We start from the raw sequence: 22,387 nt of genomic DNA on the forward strand, positions 1-22,387 counted from the left end.
CTCAAAAGTGCATCCCCCACTGTCTACAACCTGTATTTGCTAATCACACTCAAGATTTCTTCCTTGAAGTCCACCCTCAACTTCTGATCAGAAATAAAAGACAGCCTAGGATTCAGTTCAGAGAAATCACGAAGATGATGGAAGGTTGGTGTTTTCCAATGTCCACCCATTTAAACTCACAGACAGGCTGCATGACCTGTGGCCCATCAGTCAATTTCTCTGTGCCTCCTCCATTCCTTCTCATTCCCAGGTGTTGCAACATTGTGTCTGGCATTTGGAAGACCCTTCCATCCCAGGTCTCCTCTACCAGACTGGTGAGGTGTCCCTCTTTTATGGGCCCTGGAGCCACCTGAGATACATGTCTATCATTCTTACTGTGCAGTTGATGAACATGTCTCCCACTCCTGAGAAGCTCTTCAGCTCCCAAGGTCATGCACAGAACATGCCCTTGGGTGAAGACTTGAAACCAATGCACACACACCTACCCCAATTCAACTTCCTACAGAACAGCTACTTGAACACTTTTGACTGCTCACCAAGCAGCTTCCCAAATACTGGAAAGACACTCAAGGATCTTCCCTGAACTATTTTTCTAGGGTTATAAAACGTACCTGTTTCTTCTCTTCCAAATAAAGAACAAATAAGCAGTTTCTCCTACCACTAAACCTGTCCTAGATAGAGGCTGCTAAAACCTGCTCTCCTCTGAGCCTTCAGCACTTTGGGTCCCAGCAGCCCACAGGTGAATTCCAAACCTGATCTCATCCTGCCTCCCTGTTTTTTTCTTCAATATCCCCAAATTTATTGCCATCTCTACTCCTTGTGCCACCCATTTCAATTGCAGTGGTGACATGCTTATATTAGATCATTCACTAATTTATCTGGATATTTATCTTTTTTCTTCTTGACAAATACCATTGCTGTATCTTCTGAGTCTTCGGACACAAGAGATGTTCGATAAACAGGTCAGAGTACAATAGTGACTTACTCTATTTTTATTTCTCAATATCATCTCGTTAAAACAAATGTCTCCCTCTCCCTTTCCCTCATGGCCACCTGCCAAAGCAAAGACCGCTCCTGCCAGCACCCACCCACCTTCCAGTACCTCCCAAGCTCATGCCCACATGCCTTACCTACACCTACCTGCCTGGGAAGCCTTTGACTTTGGATCCCTGATGCCAAAATAAGCTGCGGGGGAGCTCCGCACCAGTGCCCTGCTGCCCGCTGCCTGGGCAGCACCCTGACCGCCGCCTCACAAACCCGAGTCCTAGCCTCCTCTTTGTTGTCTAGTTCCCAGCCTCAGAGGATGTACTTTGCAAACATATCTAGGGAAGGAACTTTTTAATGCTAATACCTAGGTCCCTTCCAACCCAGAAATTCTGATTTAATAATCCAGGGTGCAGCCTGATCTTTACAACATTTAAACTTATGAAGACCGGAAGCGCGCGTCCGGTCTCCACCATCTAATTTCCTCCAAAATCGACCCGCCTGGGAAAAGAAAGCTGGCCTAAGCGGCGCCGGGACTCACTGACTCTCCCACCCGCTCCACAGACCGCACCACCCTCGCCGCGGGCGCGCCAGCCCCGCCCTTGGACTTGGGCTCCCGCCCGCGTCGGGATAAACACCTGAACATTACTGAGCTGCCAGCCAAGGACCTGGTGCCTGGGGCGGACAAGACCGGCTTCTCGGCGAGCAACAGAGGGGACAGTGCTGGGTGAGTTGTCGAGGTCGCGGGTCCCTGGAGCTGGCTTCCGTAGCGGGTGGCACCAAAGAGTACCGCTCCGGGGCCTGCGGGTTAAATGCTCCGGCGCGCGCGAGGTGGCGCCGCCGGGCGAGAGGGGCCAGATCGCAGGAGGGGAACCAAGCCGGAGAAAGCAAAGCACCTCCAGGGAGCTCACGGCTGCAATATCCCCAAGGTCCTGGCTCCTGTGGCGGGATCAAGCCTCTACCTCACGATAGGATGAGTCGCCAGTGTAAGAAAGGGTTGTCTCTCTGGTCGCTCTTGTTTCAGGGTCCATTCTGTCCAGATCTCTGCTCTCTGATGCTCAGTACATGCATCTCCCGCTCCCCCACCACTCCCTAAATCACCCCTTTCAGCAGAAGTTGTTGTTGGCAGTCTTTTCACCCCACACTCCCTGCCTCAGGCCCCCGACCAAGTGCTCTTTCCAGGACAGAACTTCTGTCGTGCCCTGGATAGCCGACAGCCCCTAATTACATTGTGCCGAGTAAGTTCATCTTTTGGACTTATAGACCAGAATTGAGATTGATTAAATTTAAATTTGATCCTCTTGTATCTTCCTAAGAAAGAGTCTTTACAATAATAAGGAAACATGTTTACTTTGGTTTGTAAATATACATTTATATTTACATTATAAACTAAGTGTACTCACTATAAAGATTAGTACTATAACAATTTTTCAGTGATATAGCCAGGGATCATTAATTCATGTACCAAGAGGAATACCCATCATAGTTGTAGTGAATACTCATTTTTCTGTCATTATGTGCCTGGCACTATTCTCATGTCCACTTTATAGTTGTGCCTCTTTATAGGGATTAGAGATCAGAGGAGGAGATGATGTGCACCCTGGTAGGCTTTGAAATGAAACCAGCACCTCTCCACCCTCTCCCCAACCCCAGCAAGGGCTAAGTGCAGGACAGTACCTTTTTTCCCCAGAATTCATTCAGACATTTCATGTGAACAAGTAGTGGCCATATAATGCTTCCTAATACTTTACCTGTATTCGCTTGTTTACTCCTGCATCTAGTTTGCTGTTGAAATGAAGATTTGTATATGCTATTAGAATTGCCCTTTTTAGGAGAGGAAACTGAGACATAAGACATGAAATAGTTTTTACCAAAGTTGCAGAAAAAAATCAGTGACAGATGCAAAATTCCAACCCAATCTTTAGTCTGTAGACCTCACCACTGCCTGTATGTATACATAGCAGGCATTCTAAACCCCAAATGGGGGCAACCCATGCTTCTAGCTCTTAAAAACCTAGGAGGCATCTGCCAAGATGGTGATGAACTATGCCTTGGTTCTAGGTCTTGCGTCATGCTAACATTGTGACAGTGGAATAATGAAGTCTATAATAGCCTAAAGAGTTTTTTCATATCACACAGGTCAGTGGTGAGATTTCTGTCTATCACCACAATGCTAGAGATCACTGAGTACATGTCTGTTTGTCTGGCATGGACTTATATAATAGTGTGCCTGAAAGCAAGCATGGTGGCCTGATACAAGTCACCTGGTGTTGAAGGAGTATTGATAGGAGGAAGCGCTGACTGTGCACAGTATGATCCACACCCTTGCAGGTCTGCAGGCACATGCCCCATTTGTCTATATTTAAAACTAGAGTCCTCCTTCAGGACACTTTCTTTCCAAGTTCTGCATTGCCTGGGAGGCCCAATCAATCATCTGAAAGTTTCCCTATAAAAATATATCAGAGCAAAGTCGGCAGAGAGGCTATCTCACACAAAGGGTGATAAAACCCAGTGCTCACAGCAGAAAACACTCTGTTTGACCTGAAAGTTCGTGTCTCCCAAGCCAGCGTTCTTATTCCCTAGACAACCCTGGATGCACAAAGCAAAATCTCCTCAATATAAACTATTCTGTCCCCTGCCAGAAAAGCTACTGCCAAATCTTTCTACTTCCTGTCGTTAATCATTTAGTTATCTGCTTAATGGTCACATCCCAGCAAACCTTCCCTCTTGCTTCTTACCAGGCCCCCATCTAAATCACCTCTCCTGTCATCCACCCTATAGCACCCTACACTTTTCTTTATTACATCATAACTTTTAATAATGTAGTTAACCATTTAAGATCTGTTTCTTCACCTAGACTAGTTAGCTCACCAGTGTTGAGAAAATGAGAGGCTACCAACCCCTTCCACCATAGAGACTAGAGTAGAACCAACTCGGGGTTGGTGCTCAATAAACAGAACAAATGAACCAACTTGGTCCTGTACTAACTAGCACAGGGACCTTGGACAGGCCCCATACATATTCTTTTGGATCCTTAATCTCATCTGTAGAATAAGTAATAACAACAGTTTAGATCACGTATTTCCAACATTTCCTAAGAATGGCCATGCACCAAACCTCCTGCAGATGAATCAAGTTGTGCATAGCAACTGGATGATAATAATAGTCACTAATAGAAACTCATTGGTCCTCAGTCAGCCTGTAAAGTGAAGACCTGCTGCTCTCTCCTCACTCTTTCTACCTCCTGATACCTGTGTCTTCATCTGAACCTCTCAGTTGAACACCCCATTCAGGGAAGTCCTCTGCCCCCAGCACAGTATGCTCAGTGTTAAATATATCTTCCCATCATGGAGAAAATAAGACCTTCCCTTCTTTCTCGGGTAATTGTTAGCAAATTATCTTACGAACTCATTCTCACTAAAGTATGAGTCATTGATAGCAAGATATAAGCATGGATCTCTATATAATTTTGTCATACATGGGGATCTTGTATTCATTCAGAAAACCTGTTGGGTACCTCTTGGTGAGCAACACTATAAATTTGAGAAATGTTATATCAGCTGTGAAGTATTTCCTGTGAACCAAGATTTTGGTCAAGCATGAAATATATTTTCACTTCATATGTAGAACCACCCTATGCCACCGTATGCCCCCAAAGGCCCCAGGCTTCACAGCGGGGCAGAGCCAGGGCAGGGCAGGGATCCAGACCTATGTCCTGTAAGTGACAGGGAGCTGGTGGCATGGGGTCCTCAGAGCTTAGGGAAGGAATATATGGTGCTCACAGTGAATCAGTTAGAAAAGGCTTAGGACATTTTATTTCTTCTCTTCAAACACTTTATACAAATAGAGTTTTACATTTTCCAATTGAATCTCAGATTTTAAGTAGCAAGGCAAAAAAGAAGCACAGTGCAGATGAGAAAATACAAACCTAAAAGGAGACCAAAAAAAAACACACAAAACCAGAAAGGTAGCAGTTATGTCATCAACGTGACCAAGATACTTGAAGCCAAATCATTCAACCGGACTCAAGGTTAAGTGGGAGAAATAATGAATGTGTCCTTTGAGTTAGATTTAGGTGTGGTGGTTACAGTTCCCAGTTAACAAACATTTCTGTCATGCAAAACACAGTGGGAGAACAGTTACATGCAGAGCTTGTGACTGGACAAGATATGGGTCACCCTGTGGGTTTCTCCCCTTCTGAGTTTAGAGCCTACAGAGATGTTTAAGTCAGACTTAGTTACTTTCACTACTCCAGAAAGTAGAACTCCATGTAGTGAGCAAACTCTCTCTCCTGCTCTACAGGTGTCAGCCAGAACATGTCTTCCAACCTGAGATCAGCAAGAAAATTGCTTGTTTTCTTAGCAAAATTACTGTTTAGTATTCTGGAGGCACTGATCTTTGTCTTAATCCCAAGGCCACGGAAGAATGTCGCTGGTGAAATAGTCCTCATAACAGGCTCTGGGAGTGGACTTGGGAGGCTCTTAGCCTTGCAGTTTGCCCGCCTGGGATCTGTGCTTGTTCTCTGGGATATCAATACAGAGGGCAATGAGGAGACACTCCAGATGGCCCAGGAAGCTGGAGCCACGAGGGTGCATGCCTATACCTGTGATTGTAGCCGAAAGGAAGATGTATACAGAGTGGCCAATCAGGTAAATCTCAGAGACTGTTTTTTTATCGGTAGTGAGAACCCTATGTAAACAATTTGGCCTGCATCATTTTGGTTGTTAATTTGCCTTTTTCAATGCCCATTTGCCTATCTCTGGTGTCCTTTAATTTAAAAAATAATTTTGTGGGGGAATGGGTTTTAGGATTTTTTTTTAGTTTTTACTGTATGAAATATGCTGTGCTAAGTACTCTGTATCATATCATAATGTTATAAAGTAAAGCATTTTATTTTCCTTCTTCCGCTAATTGTAACACTAAGGCTTAGAGCAGGCATTTAGCTTAACTAAGAAATACAACTAATAAATAGCAAATCCATGGCCCAGACTCTGATATGCCAAATGGTAAGGAAGTTCTCAGTTCATACAGGCATATCTCTTTGCCTTGTAAGGATACCTCTGCCCTTCTGTTGGCATACATACACCACACATCACTTTCTCCTGGGCCACTTTGTGGCTCTCAGAATTGCTCAACTTAGTGAGATAGAGGAACCAAACCAGTCTGCTGCAAACAACCCAACTATTTTGCAAAGTTCTCCCATAGCTTCCATGCTCCACCAGGAACTTGGTACTTCCTCCTTCACCTCCTAGTGGGAAGATTTACAGGTCATAGTCAGGTGAGGTTTTGTCTTTCCATCTTATATTTTCTTGCCACCAGCTCCAATCACAGGCTGCCCAGTACAATGTGGAGATCCAAAACCTGACAGGCTCACATAGTTTTAAGCTGGAACCACCCTTCAAATGCAGCCAACCTCCCAGATTCAGCAGCTGACACATGAAGCACTGATCACCTAGCATTCTGACTTCACCAACTCCTCTGGCCAGTCTGAAACAAAAACTGGTTGATGTTCAAACACTGAGGATCTTTAGCTGTGAGGCAGACTACTGTGAAGTGCTCTATAAATAATCGTCTCCTTCCTCCTGGATCTGTAATTTAGTTCTGTTCAGCTGCTTGGCTTCTGAAGTGGTCCAGCACGTCATAGTACTAGCTTGTTATTCAGCTTTTATAACTTTGGGGTCTTGTAAAGAATCAGTGATGTGCTCTTCTGAATTCAGGGGAAGCCAGTTTCTCCCCATCTTTATAAGCCAACCATTTCAACTTCTTTTTTCTGGATTAACAGGGACATATCAGAATTCCTAAGAAGTATCCCTTGGGAGACTGACCAAGGAGACAATTTTTAGAGCAGTATAACAGCATTTAGAAATTGTGTCCCTGGATCATAACTTAGCCTCAAATTCAGAAGGCCCAGCCCTATTCTTTGGCAATTCAGTAAACACAAGGTGAGGCCGCAGTTAGGTAATTGTCACTTATCTTTGATGTGACATGTGGAAATGTCCTAACCATATATTTAATGACAGTGATCCTTGAACAAAACAATTCAGGATCAGTTTGGCTTGGTATTCCTCCTATTGCATCATTAAATTAAACAGCTCAAAAAAAAAAAAAAGGACAAAAAAATCCTAGCATCTGTCAAAATTTTTTAAAATTGAATTCTGATTCCTAATGTTCAAGATCCTAGAAAACATGGCCACTGGTAGAAGCAGACCTTTCCTACTTCCCACTACCCCTAGTTTGAAGTGATTGGGAAACCTCCATGGTTGGGAAATACAAAGCAGTTATCTTAGCAGTTTAGAGCTGAACAGTAACATGCATGACAGCCCAATGGACTTGCAGCAGGTTCATGTTTTCATAGTGTGGGCATGCAGAGGGAGAGCCCAGCTAACAGACAGGCACAGTTCTTGTGCTGGTCTTTAGAGAGCTGTCATACAGGGTTAAACAGACTGTTGCCTCACTCTTAACACCAGGCAAAATGATGAATGCAAAAGGAAGGAAGGGAGGAAGAAAGAGAGGGAGGGAGGGAGGCGGGGAGGAAATTACTTAAGAATTAGAATCTGTTGCATTCTCCTTAAGGTGTGACTACTGGGTCCTTACAAAAAACACAATGTCAGCAAGTTTATTCTCATTCCAAGAATGAACTTGTTACTGTGTTACCATTCATCATCAATAGTTAAGTTATAGTACATAAACCTGTTTCTCTCTGGTGTAACTTCTGCTTTTCCATTCCTGACCCTGATCTAGAACACTGGACTTTAATATTGGTGCCCTCTTTCAGCCCAGATCCTTCTCTGGCTTTTGCTTTTGCCTCAGATGGAATGATCTACTCGTTTCTGGCTTTGACTGTTGTCCAAGTTGGATTTAATGAAATATTTTAGCTGTTCTCCAAATCAGGCTTGTAGTTAATAGTTTCCAGTGCTTTTATTTGAAAACTCTAACTTAAATTGAGGTTCCCCTAGTTTCTATTCGGTCCACAATTTTTTCTGGGCAACAGACCCAGGTAGTCTAAATGCTTAACACACCTCACCCTGATGCCAGGAACCAGGCCTTCCACAATAGCAGATGACAAAGATGACAGCCTCTATCTGGCCTCTGTGATACCTTGTCCCCTCTGCCATACTGCAGTGATAACTTTGTGTCATCCATACAGGCGGGTGCACATGTACACACACACCCTGCTGGATATGTAAGTGGCACCTCTGTGAGCCTCCTGTAAGAGCACATGGCCACCACAGTGGGTGGTTCCCTCTGACTTATGAGTCAGGACTACTACTGTGGGATATGAATTACAGTGATAAAATTCAGAACACATACAAGAATACAGGGAGAGTCCTACCTCCTGGAAAGACCTCTATCAACTTCTCACATAAAGAATGATTACACACTGACAGTTTGGTAAAGGATAAAGGCTCCAGTGTTATACCCAGAATTTTTATTTCCTAAATAAAAGCAATTGAATACCTATCTTAACCTGTATTACAGCAACACACATGACTAATAGATCTTATACCTGAAAATTTGAGTTGGAGAGAAGAAAACCAACCTGTTGAAAAGGGCAGGCAGATTCTAATCTGTGCTGTATGTTTGAAACATAAATTATCCTTCTTCCTCTTGTTTATTACCTACTCTTTCCCATATTACGTGTGGCAGGTCTTGATCTATATGCCATTTGCTCATGATAAAGTTGTTCTTATGCCCCTTCACATGGATTAAGATGATGTGCTGCTAACAGAGCTCATAAAATGTACTAATCACAAAGTATAAGAACAACTCTAAGTGTAAAAGTAAAGTAGCATTTCAGCAATGGAACTATTTTAATCTAAGAGGGAGAAAGAAGAAGAAGAAAAGCAGCAGATTTTGGATCTCTAGTATGCAGTTGACATCACAAAGGAAATAAACTTTTTAGAATGCATAAATTCAGTATGAGTTAAGGACAAAAAAGATATGCAACTGTGGGAAAATAAAACCTAAATTATATGAGGAATTACTATTTTGATGGTATTGTTATTTAACTCAGGTTAAAAAAGAAGTTGGTGATGTTTCCATCCTAATCAATAATGCTGGAATTGTAACAGGGAAAAATTTCCTCGACAGTCCAGATGAGCTTATGGAAAAGTCATTCGATGTGAATGTCAAAGCACATTTATGGGTAATTATTTTTTCTTCTCATAATTCGTGTAACATTAGTCATTCCAAAGTACTTCTGTACTTTCCTCTTGCTCTTTAACATCAGACTCTAAATAAAGCATAGACTTCTTAAAAAAATTTTTTTTTTTTTTTTTTTTTTTGTGCTGGTGATAATCTCCAGGGCCTCACATGCTAGGTAAGCATTCTACCACTGAGCTACGCTCCCATCAAACATATCTTAATTTTGGTCTTGTCCAGGATTACTCAGTTGTCCTCTTTTGAGCCAACTCAATCTCTAACTCCAGAACCTCTGTTCAGAGACCCCTGCAGAGATAAAACTGTCTTAATGGTTGAACTACCATTTATTGATTGTGGCAAATATTTGGTGACTATTCCAGACAGGTCACCTGTGTACTCAGCCCTCTGTATCCACAGGTTTCACATCCTTGGACCTAACCAATCGTAGATCAGAAATACTCAAATCAAATTTTTTCTTTGCATTATCCCTAAACAACACAATATAACAACTCTTTACACAGCATTTACATTGTGTTAAATGTAAGTAATCTAGATATGGTTTAAAATATAGGAGAGTATGTGCATAGGTTCTGTGCAAATCCATGCCATTTATCCAAGGAACTTGAGCATCTGTGGATTGTGGTATCTTGGGAATCCTAGAGCCAGTCTTCCTCCCTGAATATCAAGGGATGATATATTCCTTAAAACAGTTCAGTGAGATGTACAAGGGATCATAAAACGTAAAGATTTTTTTTCCAGACTGCATAGTACGTGGCATGACCAAGGTAATTTTACAACTTTACAGTTTGCTTCAGCAGGGACACTTTTTATTTATTTATTTATTTATTTATTTATTTATTTATTGGGGAGTTATATTATCTCCACTTGCCCAGGCTAATCTCGAACTCCTGGACTCAAGTGATCATCTCCTGTAAGCTTCCTCAGTAGCTGGAACTACAGACATGTGCTATCTCACCAGGCTCTAGCAGGACATTTTGGAAAGTGAAAGGGGGCACTTGTTCTAGGCAAACCAAGGCCTTACTCGGTATCTGACTAGAGAAAGGAGAGGTTCTCCCATAGCACCATGTGCCACCAATTTTAAGGGACACAGCTCTGGCTTCCAAAAAGATGCGTCCACTCCCAGTGGAAAGTTGCATTTTCCTGGCCTTTGCTGACACCGACCATCTCCAGACCCCTCACATCAGGCATGTGACCTCTTAAGGCCTCTCCCAGCTTTGAATCCAGTTGTTCCAGCCCTGCTCACAGCGCTCATTCCCTGGGCAAGGCTCTCCCCTGGAGGCATTTGCTGGAGATTTCTGAGCTCCCTCTATTCTCCTCACACCTTTCCCACCCAACTCTTCTTTGGCAGCCCTTAAATGTAGTTTGGAGTTTAGACATTTTTCTTCCCCTTCTTTCACTGAAAGGTTAATAGTGCTGCTGGTAGTCTTGGTGTTCTGTATGATTTTCAGGAGACAAATGGAAAGATTCAGAATTTAGGTGCCACCATGTTCCTATAGGAACTACTGCAGATGATCTCTCTTGTCCCAAATGTCCCTCTCCTCTGCATATGTATGGATATATATATATATGCACATATGTGTTTATGTACATGTATTTTATATATAAATAGTGACTTCATCTTCATTCTGGCCATATATACATAAGCTATATGCAAATGAAGGTGAAGACTACAATCCCCTTTAAACTCTTTACTCCTGTGACTTTTGTGTCCTTTTCCTGCTTTTCCCGAGTCTCCTTCATGGTCTCCTCTTTTCTTTCTCTTTCTTTATTTCTTGTTGTTCCTTAAATGTCAGTGTTTCCCTGGTCCCTGCAATTACCTCCCGTGCTCTCCATTCACTCTGGCAAGTTCTTGTACATCCTTGGAGTGCCTGCAGGTAACTGGGCACAGTATGTGATTTAGTTACCAGAAGGTCAGAGAGCTGCAGGACAACCAGGCTCCAGACCTTCAAAGGCAGCATCCCAACTGAGAAGCAGAGGGACCCATGCAGATCCTGAACCAGAATGCTTTTTGTTATGCTGTGCTATTTCCTTTTCTTTGTTTTGATTTTCCACCTCTTGCTATGTGTTAGTTTCTCTCTGAAATTTAGTGCATTGCAGGCAAATGAAGGGGGCTTGACCTCTGTGAGAGATCCCTCTTCTTAACATTGTTGTCCACATGTGTGTTTAATTACTGCTTTGTTACAGGAAATGCCTTCTCCAAAGCCTGATTTCTCTCCCCTGTACACCCTTTCTCCCGATTCCCAAACATGAAGGTGTTCTTAGCCAGGGGGAGTGGTATACGCCTGTAATCCCAGCAACTGAGGAGGCTGAGGCAAGAGGTCACGGCCAGCCTCAACAACTTAGCAAGACCCTGCTTCAAAATAAAAAACTAAAAGTGTGGGGGTGTAGCTCAGTGGTAGAGCACCACCGGTTCAATCCCCAGTACCACCAAAAAAAAAAAAAAAAAAAAAAAAAATGAAGGTGGTAAAAGTATTCTCCATGACTGAAACAAAACAATGTAAGTCCTAACAAATGCTCGATTTTATGAATTGGAATAAAAATAAGAAATTATCATTGAAGGAAGTAGAGGTGAGTTTGAGTTTAAAACAAAGTACTCTTTTTCAATGGCTGTCAACAGCAGGATATCTTACAATGTTCAGGAAAAATCTGGAATTTTTAATGAAGCCAACAAGGAAAAAAGCAATAAAAATCATATCATTTAAGTACTCATTGGTTTTTAGTTTGCAGCTACCGCAACTGATTTTCCTATACTACTTCAATTGTTGTCTTAATACTGTTTTTAAAACTCAAATGCAAACACAAAAATAAGCCTGAATTTTAATAATATTAGAATTGCCTTAGTAAAATATTGATTCAACAGGTTAATCAGGTTTAAATAATTAACTTTCCAGGTGTTGGAGTTTTTATATCCCAGGGCCTTCAGATATTTTCTGTGAACCAAAATCATTTTCAGTTATAATTATCATATAAACATCTGATGAAAGTGCACAATTGTGGTATTAAGTGTTAAAAGTTTTCTTTGCTCTTTTTAGACTTACAAAGCCTTTCTACCTGCTATGATTGCTAATGACCATGGACATTTAGTTTGCATTTCAAGTTCAGCTGGATTAGTTGGAGTTAATGGACTGGCAGGTAAGAGAAATATTTCATAATTGCAAAATTCTTTATAACCCTAACTTACATGATAATTCTGAATAGCCAACATTGACTTGATGCCCTAAAAATAAAGTACAGTAAACCTTAGTGAACAAGATAAGTGGTTGAGAACTTCATGGTACAATAAAACAGCCCATCAGATAAAGTTGGACTATGCCCTTTGGAATTATTAGGTCTTATGCAATCCCCAGAATTTAGAAGATAGAGATCTAGCAGTACAGTTTTGCACAAGCAATTAAATTCACCTGGCACTGTCATCAGCCTGGGAGGGAAGAATACCTGCTTTCTCCCAAAGTTTATACTAAGTTATCTCTGTGAGTTTGGAGAACATTTCTTCATCCCAAGAAACCTAAAATTAACCTTTTTGCTTTTCTATTGGTTTAAGACCTGCAGAACATAATGGTCATTTCATCACACCTTGGACAGTGGACAAAGGGATAAACTAAGATCCTTGTCCAGAGAGACCCAATTCAGGAGCTAACACTAGGAGATGCAGATATCTTGACCTCACCATACCAGCAGTCCCCTGGAGCAACTGTCCTGGGTCCTGGCTTAAGCAGATCAACCGAGACTCATGTAATAGAACTGCAGCAGCAATACTGAGATAACAGATAAGATAGTTTGGTGATCAGGAACTTCTGACCCACTTGAGCCAAGTGTCAAGGATAAAGGTTCACAAAATTCGTCTTAACTCAGTGCATCTCAGTGATATGAATAGGGTTTCCAGAACCACACATCAATCAATATATTACCACTTTGTACTCCCTGGACCTAGACTTCCCTCCTTCTATCCTTTTTAGAATTCATCATGGGTTATTATTACCTCTCTCTTACATGTCTCATAAATCACAGGCTTTTGAAATCACACAGGAATATTTACAACTACTATTAATCCTTTTACTGACACAATGTCCACCCCCAGCTCACCTGAGAAATTAAGCATAAGTGTTGTTTCCCACAGTGTGTATTTCCTGCAGTGAGTCTTGGTCTATTGTGTCACAGCCACCCTCCCCAGAGAGCTAGTTGAAAATGCAGATGCTCTGTATCCTGGGTTTTATCTGCTTACCAGAATCTCAGAAATCAAGGGCTCCAAGAGCTGCATTTATACCAGATGACTTGGATCATCCTAGAAGCTACTCTGGACCCTCCTGTCCCCTTCCCTCCGTCTAGCCTCTTACCTCTGCCTATGCACTCCTGAGGCCTGACAGCCCCATACCTGGCACCTGAAACCTGGATCTTGTCAGTTGTAACAGCATTATTGCAACATATCAAGTAAGTATTCCCCTTTTGACTGTGAAGTAAAGGAAAGTATTAATCTACCTCAATGCCATTTCTTCTCCACATCTTTTTCACTCAGGAAATTGAATATCCAGGTATTTTCTTGAAGCAAAGGTGATTAAAGACAGAATGCTCAAAACCAATGTTAGTTCCATTCTCCACTTCTCCTTGCATTTTCAAGGTATTTAAAAGATGGCCGTTGAAGCTAGGAAGTCCCTTGTTTCTTTTCTGAAGATGGAAGAAGGAGTTATAGTTGGATGTTACATTCTGCCTCTCATGGAAGCAGCGAGCAGTTTGTTTTCAACAACTTATTTTAAACATCTAGAATGTTTAATGTGGTTATATATGTATCAGTATAATAATTAGAATTGTCATTTTCCACTTCCAATTCTAGTTAGGCTACTACTCGTCACAATGATAAGGTAGTCATAGTTGAAAGATCATTTGATCTGATTATCACAGCACTTGCTGACCTCTCTTGCTTAGATTCTACATGACTTCCTGATTCCTTTTTTGAATGTCTTTTTCTCCCAGTGGGCTTTAAGTTTTTTGAGATAGGTTCAGGATACACATCTTGTGCCCCTTGTAACAGCTAACACAGGATCAGACAGTCACTAACTTGTAAGTAAGTCTAGCCTGTAGGAGCAGCCCTGCAGACCTTCCTATCTTGGGGTTGGCTTGGTCATTCTCACCTGACCTTCTGTTGACCATGTTTCTTCCTACTCACTCTCCATTCTTCCAATCCTACTCACTCTCCATTCTTCCAATGGAGGTAGACCCAGATCATACCACAAGAACTCTGAAACTGTTGTCACATGTTCTGCTGCTATTAGTGTTATAAGTAAACTTTAATGTAACTCTATTTTAAAACTATAGAATGCAAGAATATCTCAGAGATATTGCAGGTTTGGTTCCAGGCCACTGCAATAAAGTGAGTCACATGGTTTTGTTTTGTTTTGTTTTTAAATTTTCCAATGCATATGAAAGTTAGCTTACACAATACTGTCACTTATTAAGGGTGCAGTAGCATTATATTTTTAAATGTGTACATACCTTAACCCACTGCTGCTGGGTATGTGCATCTGTAATCCCAGCAATTTGGGAGGTCAAGGCAAAAAGATCACAAGTTTGAGGCCAGCCTCAGCAACTTAGTAAGACCCTGTCTCAAAATAAAAGAATAAAAAGGGTTGGGGTACAGCTCAGTGGTGAAGTACCCCTGAGTTCAATCCACAGTACCAAAACAACAACAACAACAACAAAAAAAACTGTACTGCTAAAAATATGCTATTGATCATCTGAGCTGTTGGAAAAATGACACCAACAACAGACTTATGCAAACTTGCTGTAAACCTTCAATTTGTAAGTTATTATCTGTGAAGCAAAATACAATAAAACAAGGTATGCTTTTTCACTACTGTGACCAAAGGACCTGACAAAAACAATTTTTTTAGGAGGAAAAATTTATCTGGGGCTCACAGTTTCAGAGGTCTCAGTCCATAGATGGCCAACTCTGTTGCTCTGGGCCTAAGATGAGGCAGAACATCATGGTGGAAAGGTGTGGAAGAGGAAAGCAGCTCAGAACATGGCATTCAAGAAGCAGAGAGAAGGCTGTGCTCTCCAGGGACAAATATATACCCCAAAGGTGCACACCCCCAGTGACCATCCTCCTCCAACCACACCCTAACTGCCTTAATCCTTGTCAGTGGATTAATGCATCAATTAAGTTTAGGCTCTCATAACCCAATCATTTTATCCCTGAACTTTCTTGTGTCATCTCACACATGAACTTTTTGGGGACACCTCATATCTAAACCATAACACCTGTATACATAAATATTGTTTGTCTCTTTCAGATTATTGTGCAAGTAAATATGCAGCCATTGGTTTTGCTGAATCTATGTTTGTAGAAACATTTGCCTTAAAACAAAAGGGGATTAAGACTACAATTGTGTGCCCATTTTTTATAAAAACTGGAATGTTTGAAGGTTGTACTACAAAGTAAGTATGCCTTTTGATTCCAAAGTAACAGTATTGTTAAAAATGAAAGTTGTCTAGAAGATAATTTTCTAGCATTCAGCCTGATTGTATAAGTGGTTTCAGAATTCTGTCTGTCTTCACATGTGTTTGTGTTAAGCTACTAAATCAAATACAAATGCTTTATCAAGGACGTATCCAACTAGCAGCCACCCTGTGATCCCAGATCTGCTTATTTATCTCCCAGACTACCGTTGCCACCATCCCTCTCTGCCACCCAAAACCGTTCAACCCTCTTCCCTGATTCCAGGAGGACTAGAAATCATTGAAGGCTGCTAAAACAGAATACCATACACTATGAGTCTTAAACAACAGAAATTTCTTTCTCACAGTTCTAAGGACTAGAAGTCCAAGATCCAGTATCTGGTGAAAGTATTCCTCCCGGTTTGCATATGGCAGCTTTCTTCTTGTTATACACTAACTTGGAGAAAAGAGGAATTTGGGGGATAGAGAAACACAGAGAGAGAGAGACCATCTTTATTGTGGCTCTTCTCATAGGGCACTTTTTTACTGCTGTGACCAAAAGACCTGACAAGAACCATTTCAGAGGAGGAAAGGTTTATTTTGGGGCTTACAGTTTCAGAAGTCTCAGTCCATAGACTGCTGACTCCATTGCCTTCAGCCTGGCGTGAGGCAGAGGAAAACAACTCAAGATGTGACTATCAGGAAACAGAGATAAGCTCATCAGGGACAAAATATAACCCAAAGGTACACCCCTAATATCCATCTCCTTCAGCCACTCCCTTCCTACCTACAGTCACCATCTAGTTAATTCATTCAAGTGAATGAATTTAATAATAAGGTTAAGGCTCTCATAACTCAGTCATTTTACCTCTGAATGTTCTTGTATTGTCTCACACATGAGTGTTTGGGGGATATCTCATAGCTAAACCATAACAGACACTAAACCCATTCATTAGGGCTCCATCTCCTAATTAGAAAGACCCAAGCTTCAACATGTGATTTTGGGAGGAAACACATTCAGGATATAGCAGACACAAAAGCCCAATTCTCCATCTCATGAAGACAGCAGGCAGTTTTGTTCCCAGTGACTCACTTTACAACATCTAGACCATTTTTTATATGGTTTCATATCAGTGTTATTGTGACATCCGTGTCTTCATCAGAGTCATCATTTTTCCTTTCCAAGTCTAAGTATGTTTTAAATCGCCATGTTGATAATAAGGTGATAAAAAGGTGAAATAGATGAAATCTAGAAGGAAAAGAAATAAGTGAGAATGTCTTACAACCTTCTTATTCATAGTTTAAAAAAGAATCATTTTAATTAATTTGTTAATTTGGATTTTGTTTGTTTGTTTATTCTCTAGGTGTCCTATGCTGTTGCCTATTCTGGAGCCAGACTATGTTGTCAGAAAAATAGTAGATGCTATTCTTCAGGAAAAGCTGTATTTGTATATTCCAAAGTTTTTATACTTCATGATGTTTTTAAAAAGGTAGCGGTATCAGTTTTTCTTTTACTTCCCTAACATGCCATTCAACAGTTTAATCCAAATCATACCAGGAGCCAATTTTTTGAAAATTGTTAAATCTTCTATATCCTGTTGATCCCATTTTTGAACCCCATTTGTTGACCTAATCCCAAATTTTCACAGTTGCCATGATTCCTATGAGTCTAGAATAAGGGGCTGGACACTTGCTGCTATCTTAGTATATTTCATTGTTATAAAAAGAACTGAATTTCCTGAATTAACTGGAGGCAAATTGAAATCACGTCTTTAGAAGAGGTGCTTTTTCTTGTTCCCATCATAAAATGATCATGTTGGAATAGATCCTGTGCACAGGCTTCCTCATGTTTAGGGTCCAACAGTGAAGGCCAGACAGTAATCCAAATACCTCAGAAATTTGTGGTATGGATAAAATTGGTAATAGATAATAAATTTGAGCAATATGATGTTTAAAGAACTCTGAGGGAAAAAACTTAAAACCACCACTTACAAGCATGAAAAAAAAACATTTCTGCCCACCCTTCTGTGCTCTCCATTGGGTTTCAGTATTGAAATTCATCAGCTGCAGCTTAGGAACATTTGTCCCAGATACAGGAAGAGGCTCACCGCGTGCTGATATCCATTATCTCACTACATCTTCTAGACTGTGATGGATCATTTATGTCTGTCCTCATAGAGTTTTCTCTTTTGCAAGGAAGCACTTTCCACTACTGACCTGTTGAGTTGAAACCAGTCTCATTTTAACTGTCTCTGGCTGGTTCTAGCCCTGCTCCCTGCTCTGTAATTCCACTCCTTTTGACGCTGACAGTTCTTCAGTTATTTGAGTATAGGTACAGTGCTTTGTGTTCACCACATGGCTAGCAGCCATTGCCCTTCCTGCAATAAGGAAATTTATTTTCTCATTATTTAATGACCATTTATATCATTAGATTTTATTTTTTATGCCATTAGATTAATTGTCTATTGCCTATTTTGTCCATACCACAAATTTCTGGGATATTTGACTTAGTGCCTGACCTTGACTTTGGGACCCTATATTTCATGCAATGAACCAAAAGTCTGTCTTACCTCCTATCCTTTTTCAGGCTTCACCTAGCTCAGGAGGGATCAGTATAACTGATGGAAAGATGTGTGAGGCAAGGTGAAGGGTCTCTGACAAGCAGTTTGAAATCCCAGGTTATTATTCTGACGTTTATCAAATCTGTGATTCCTAGCATGCTGTGTATTCTCCAGGCCTCCTCATTTACAGTGTAGATACAGAGTTTGTCAGAGCTGTAGATGTAGATGAAGTAATGCACCATTTATCAGGTAGTGCATGTATTCACACAGTGAATACTTCTTGCCTAATAGTAAAGGCAAGCTCTAAGAGAATGGAACTTAATTTTTCTACTCTGAATAATTGTGGAGGTTATATTTTCATTTAGTGTACATGAGTTCTGAGCCATCTATGGAAAGAGAGCTAGATAGTTCCTGAGAAGGATAGAGGAAACACGAAGAGACCCTGTGAAGAGGATCATGTGAAACACTCCTTCATCATTCAGCAAACATTTAGAGAGCTGTATGTGTGCCATTTACCCCAGGACCTGCTGTTACAGCATAGAACTATCATAATGGAAATTGCCCTCTCAGGGATAGATGGTGGGAAAGAATCACACAAAAAAGTAAAGGAAAAGAAAAGGTATGCTGATTATCATAAGTGCCATGAAGAAATACAAAGCCAGAAAAGAACCTTGGAGTGGGAGGTGGAGGGGAACCAGTTGAGACTTAAGTGCAGTGCTGGGGGATGACTCCCCCAAGAAATTAATGCTTGTCCAGAGACCTGAAGTTGGGGAGGATCTGAACCAACTAGAAATCTTGGGGTGCCCCCACAGAGGAACAGCAAGTTCAGGGTCCTTTTCTTTGCCATACCCTTAGGACAAGTCTCAGTGTACTGGACCTGTCTGTACATTTCCTCACTCTGCAGTGTTGAAGGTCAAGATCAGCAGAGTTAGAGTGCTATATCTGAGTGACGGTCATGAGCATCTGTGGGGCAAGTGGGGATGGAGGAGATGAACCCTTGGTCTTGCCAAAGGTGAGGGCCTGTTACATCTTGTCCTCATGGTAGTCCAAGAAGGAAAGATGGATGCCTTTGAGGAAACTGAGGCCTGCAAGCTAAGTTGCCTGGGCTGGTATTGCAAATGACAGAGCTGGGATTCCAACCAGATGCATCTACCTCCAAAGTCCATGCCTACAAGCACATGCCTGCTTCCTCTCAGTCATTACATAGGGTGGTAATGCTGCAGAAACTGAAATGAGAAGTTAATTGAACAAGGCCAGTAAAGCCAGGAGAGCTAATAGAGACCCTTTGAGCAAGTATCCCTGTATAATAATAAGGTTGAACTCTGACTACATCTGCAAGAAGCAGTGATAGTTTTCAGCTGAGCAAAGATGTTTTCATGAATGGTAACCAAGAAAGTTTACTCTTTCTGTTCTCTTTAGTATCTTGCCCATCAAGACAGGACTGCTCCTAGGTGACTACCTTGGTGTCTTAGAGGCAATGGAAGGCTTCACTGGCCAAAAGAAGAAAGTCTAAAGACCAACTCCATGACTGATTTCATCTGATACCCATTGCTACATCATGTTTGTTTCAAATAAGAAAAGTAATCTTGTCCAACAATAGAATATATCTGGAGACAAGTACCATTCCTATTTCTGCTATCTGGACTAGAATTTTCAACCCATGCCTTTGAAAGTAACAATGCTATCTCCTTTTTCATTGAGATTGGTTGTTTTGTTTTAAAAAATAAAGGTAGTCCGTTTTTGTCATTTCCAGTTGTAACAGATGTGTGAGAGAGATACAGTCCTTTAAGCTCCCCTATACTTTGGCTACCACGGAGGTGGCTCCTATAGAGCAGGTGGATGTGCTTGAGCCTGCCTAGGTAGTGAGGGGTTGGGGAGAGCACAGTGAGTAGCCAGAATGCTACACAGAGGTCTGGATTTCCCAGCATCTTGCTCTCGGTTTTGGCCATTTGGAACCCTGATTACCTAATGTAGAAAATGCCAGTCCCCTGTGTCTTTTTTAGCCAAAGCAGCTTCACAGTTGCTTGCTTCTTTGATGCCCTGGATACTCAGTTGTCCAGCTAAAGGTCCATCCAGAGCCATGTGTCAGAGAACCTTACCAGTCCTTTCCTAAGGGTCCTCCTAGACAGTGATCCCAGACCCAACTCTCAAATGGGCTCCCGTTTTGTTCCCTAGAAGAGATTAAAGAATGATTGCATCTTACTCAGAAAATCAAATTCTACAGATTTAGATTTATTACTGCTAATTTACCCCAAAAATATTCTTGTGGTTAATTTTAAGTGTTTAACTTAGTTCAAGATGGGATTCATGGTGAGGTATTTTTTCCACAGAATGAGCAATTTTATGCATTTGAATTCATCAGTTCTGCCCTCACCTCGAAGCTATTGTGTTCTTACAGTTTAATCAACTGGCAAACTGCTTTCATGCTTTGGAGATTAATTCTAAAAGCAAGATTAAGAAAGATATGTTAATTACCATATCCCTGGAACTCCTTCCCAGGCTGGTGGGGACACCTTCCCAGTGCAAGAAACAGCAACCTTTTTGTCCCTGCCTTCTTGGGAAGCAGGAAGGGATGTGAGGAAAGACCCTATAAGACCTCCAAAAATTGAGAATTTGAATTTCTTAAGGGTAAATTGTTGCTCTTAGAGGGGCAATGGGCAGTATGAGGTCTGGAATAAGTGTGAACTGACTCATCTTGAACTTCCTCTCTTTCCTTTCCACTCAGCCTTCAGGAACTGCCTTATGATAATAATGATGAACATTAATATTAATTTGCTCAGTGCCAAGCTAAGCACTTTATAAACATTTCATTAAATAAGAATATCACATCATGACTGAAAAAATGAAAAAGGTATTTGGTGTGGTGTGTGACTAAGAATACAAGGCATTTCATTTCACTGAGAAGCACCCTACCCAACTATAGATGTGTTCTGAGAGGATCAAAGACCCTCTTAGACTAACCAACTGATGTTCCAAATCCTTGGTTAACAAGGTTAATTAAGAGAGAAGCACAATATTGCTCCTATATTACAATTCCAAGAGCGTATATTCTGGGGGCCTGTCTATTTAGTTGAAGAATAAAGAAGAGACTCTTAGGGGATTTAGCAGAACAAAGGTCTGGGGGGCAGAGTGGGCATCCACCACATCATAACAGCATTAGCAGCAATTATTTCTAATTGGAGTGCATCTTGGCTGGGCTGCTACAGAGGCCTGAAATTCAATTGTGGTTTTACAATACCCATAAAATTGTCTAAACAAATTCAGATTCACTTGAGGCTATTCTATGAGAAGAGACCACATGTAAATTAGAGGATTCTAGAGGATAATAAATAACAAGGTGATTTAATGGCCCTGGGGAATGGATGCTCTCACATGTGTTTTATACTCATTTCCAGCTGAAATTTAGTTCTAATAAAACCATGATCAAGAGCCCAGCACCTAAGTAAGCCTGAAGGGATAGAGCTCTGCAGGACCAGGGCTGGGTCCCAGGACTGGGCACACTGCCCTCTGGGCACACCAGCACCCTGGCCTCACTGTGCTGCTCAAACACTAAGAAGAATCCTTGCTATGAGGAGTTCAGGTAAAAATGTGTGACCATGTTTGCTTTTTTGTTTGGGGGGATTTTTGTTTGTTTGAGGTGTGGTTTTACATTGTAAAGCTATCTCAGCTCAAGTTGCCATTAAAATACCATAGACTCAGTGACTTAAATGACAGAAATTTATTTTTCCTAGTCTGGAAAGCTAAAGTCCAAGATCAGGGTGCCAACCGATTGATTTTCTGGTGTGGGTCCCCTTCCTGGCTTTTAGACAGCATGCTTCTCATTGTGTCCTCACATGGCCTATCCTCAGAGTGCATGAAAAAAAGAGAGAGAGCACCACCTCCCTATAAGAACACTAATTACATGATAAGGGTCCCACCCTTATAGCCTCATTTTATTGTAATCATCTCCTAATACCATCACATTGGCAGTTGGGGTTTCAACATCAATTTGGGGGTGACATGAACATTCAATCCATAATGGGTGTCAAGATTGAAGAGGAACGCCAGGCCATACCTGACCTTTACATTTCTTAGAATGCTTATGCTGAGATGTTCACAGTTCATTCACTGAAACTGTTACTGGAAATGGAAACTTTTGACTGTATCAATAAAAATAAACACTAAGTCTGACTGTTCAATGAAAATGAATGCCACCAAGTCAAGTGAGCACAAATATATGGACAAGACTTTCATCTGGAAAAGAAAAG

General features: G+C 41.3%; 1 protein-coding gene across 2 annotated transcripts; it reads left to right on the top strand.

Moving 5' to 3' along the window:
• Positions 1-1,239: 1,239 nt before the first annotated feature.
• LOC124988715 (epidermal retinol dehydrogenase 2) lies at positions 1,240-19,886 on the top strand. 2 transcript variants are annotated; one of them, XM_047558437.1, is made up of 7 exons: positions 1,244-1,711; positions 5,287-5,633; positions 8,999-9,130; positions 12,180-12,279; positions 15,435-15,579; positions 16,944-17,069; positions 19,560-19,886. In XM_047558437.1, the coding sequence occupies exons 2-7, from the start codon at positions 5,301-5,303 to the stop codon at positions 19,651-19,653; spliced, it is 930 nt and encodes a 309-aa protein (XP_047414393.1). In that variant the 5' UTR covers positions 1,244-1,711; positions 5,287-5,300; the 3' UTR covers positions 19,654-19,886. The 2 variants fall into 2 exon arrangements, with proteins under 2 accessions (XP_047414402.1, XP_047414393.1); XM_047558446.1 differs by lacking the exon at positions 8,999-9,130 and having other exon boundaries at positions 1,240-1,711.
• The last annotated feature ends 2,501 nt before the right edge of the window (positions 19,887-22,387 follow it).

The sequence above is a fragment of the Sciurus carolinensis genome, chromosome 1 (assembly GCF_902686445.1).
Source record: "Sciurus carolinensis chromosome 1, mSciCar1.2, whole genome shotgun sequence".
Taxonomy (NCBI): domain Eukaryota; kingdom Metazoa; phylum Chordata; class Mammalia; order Rodentia; family Sciuridae; genus Sciurus; species Sciurus carolinensis.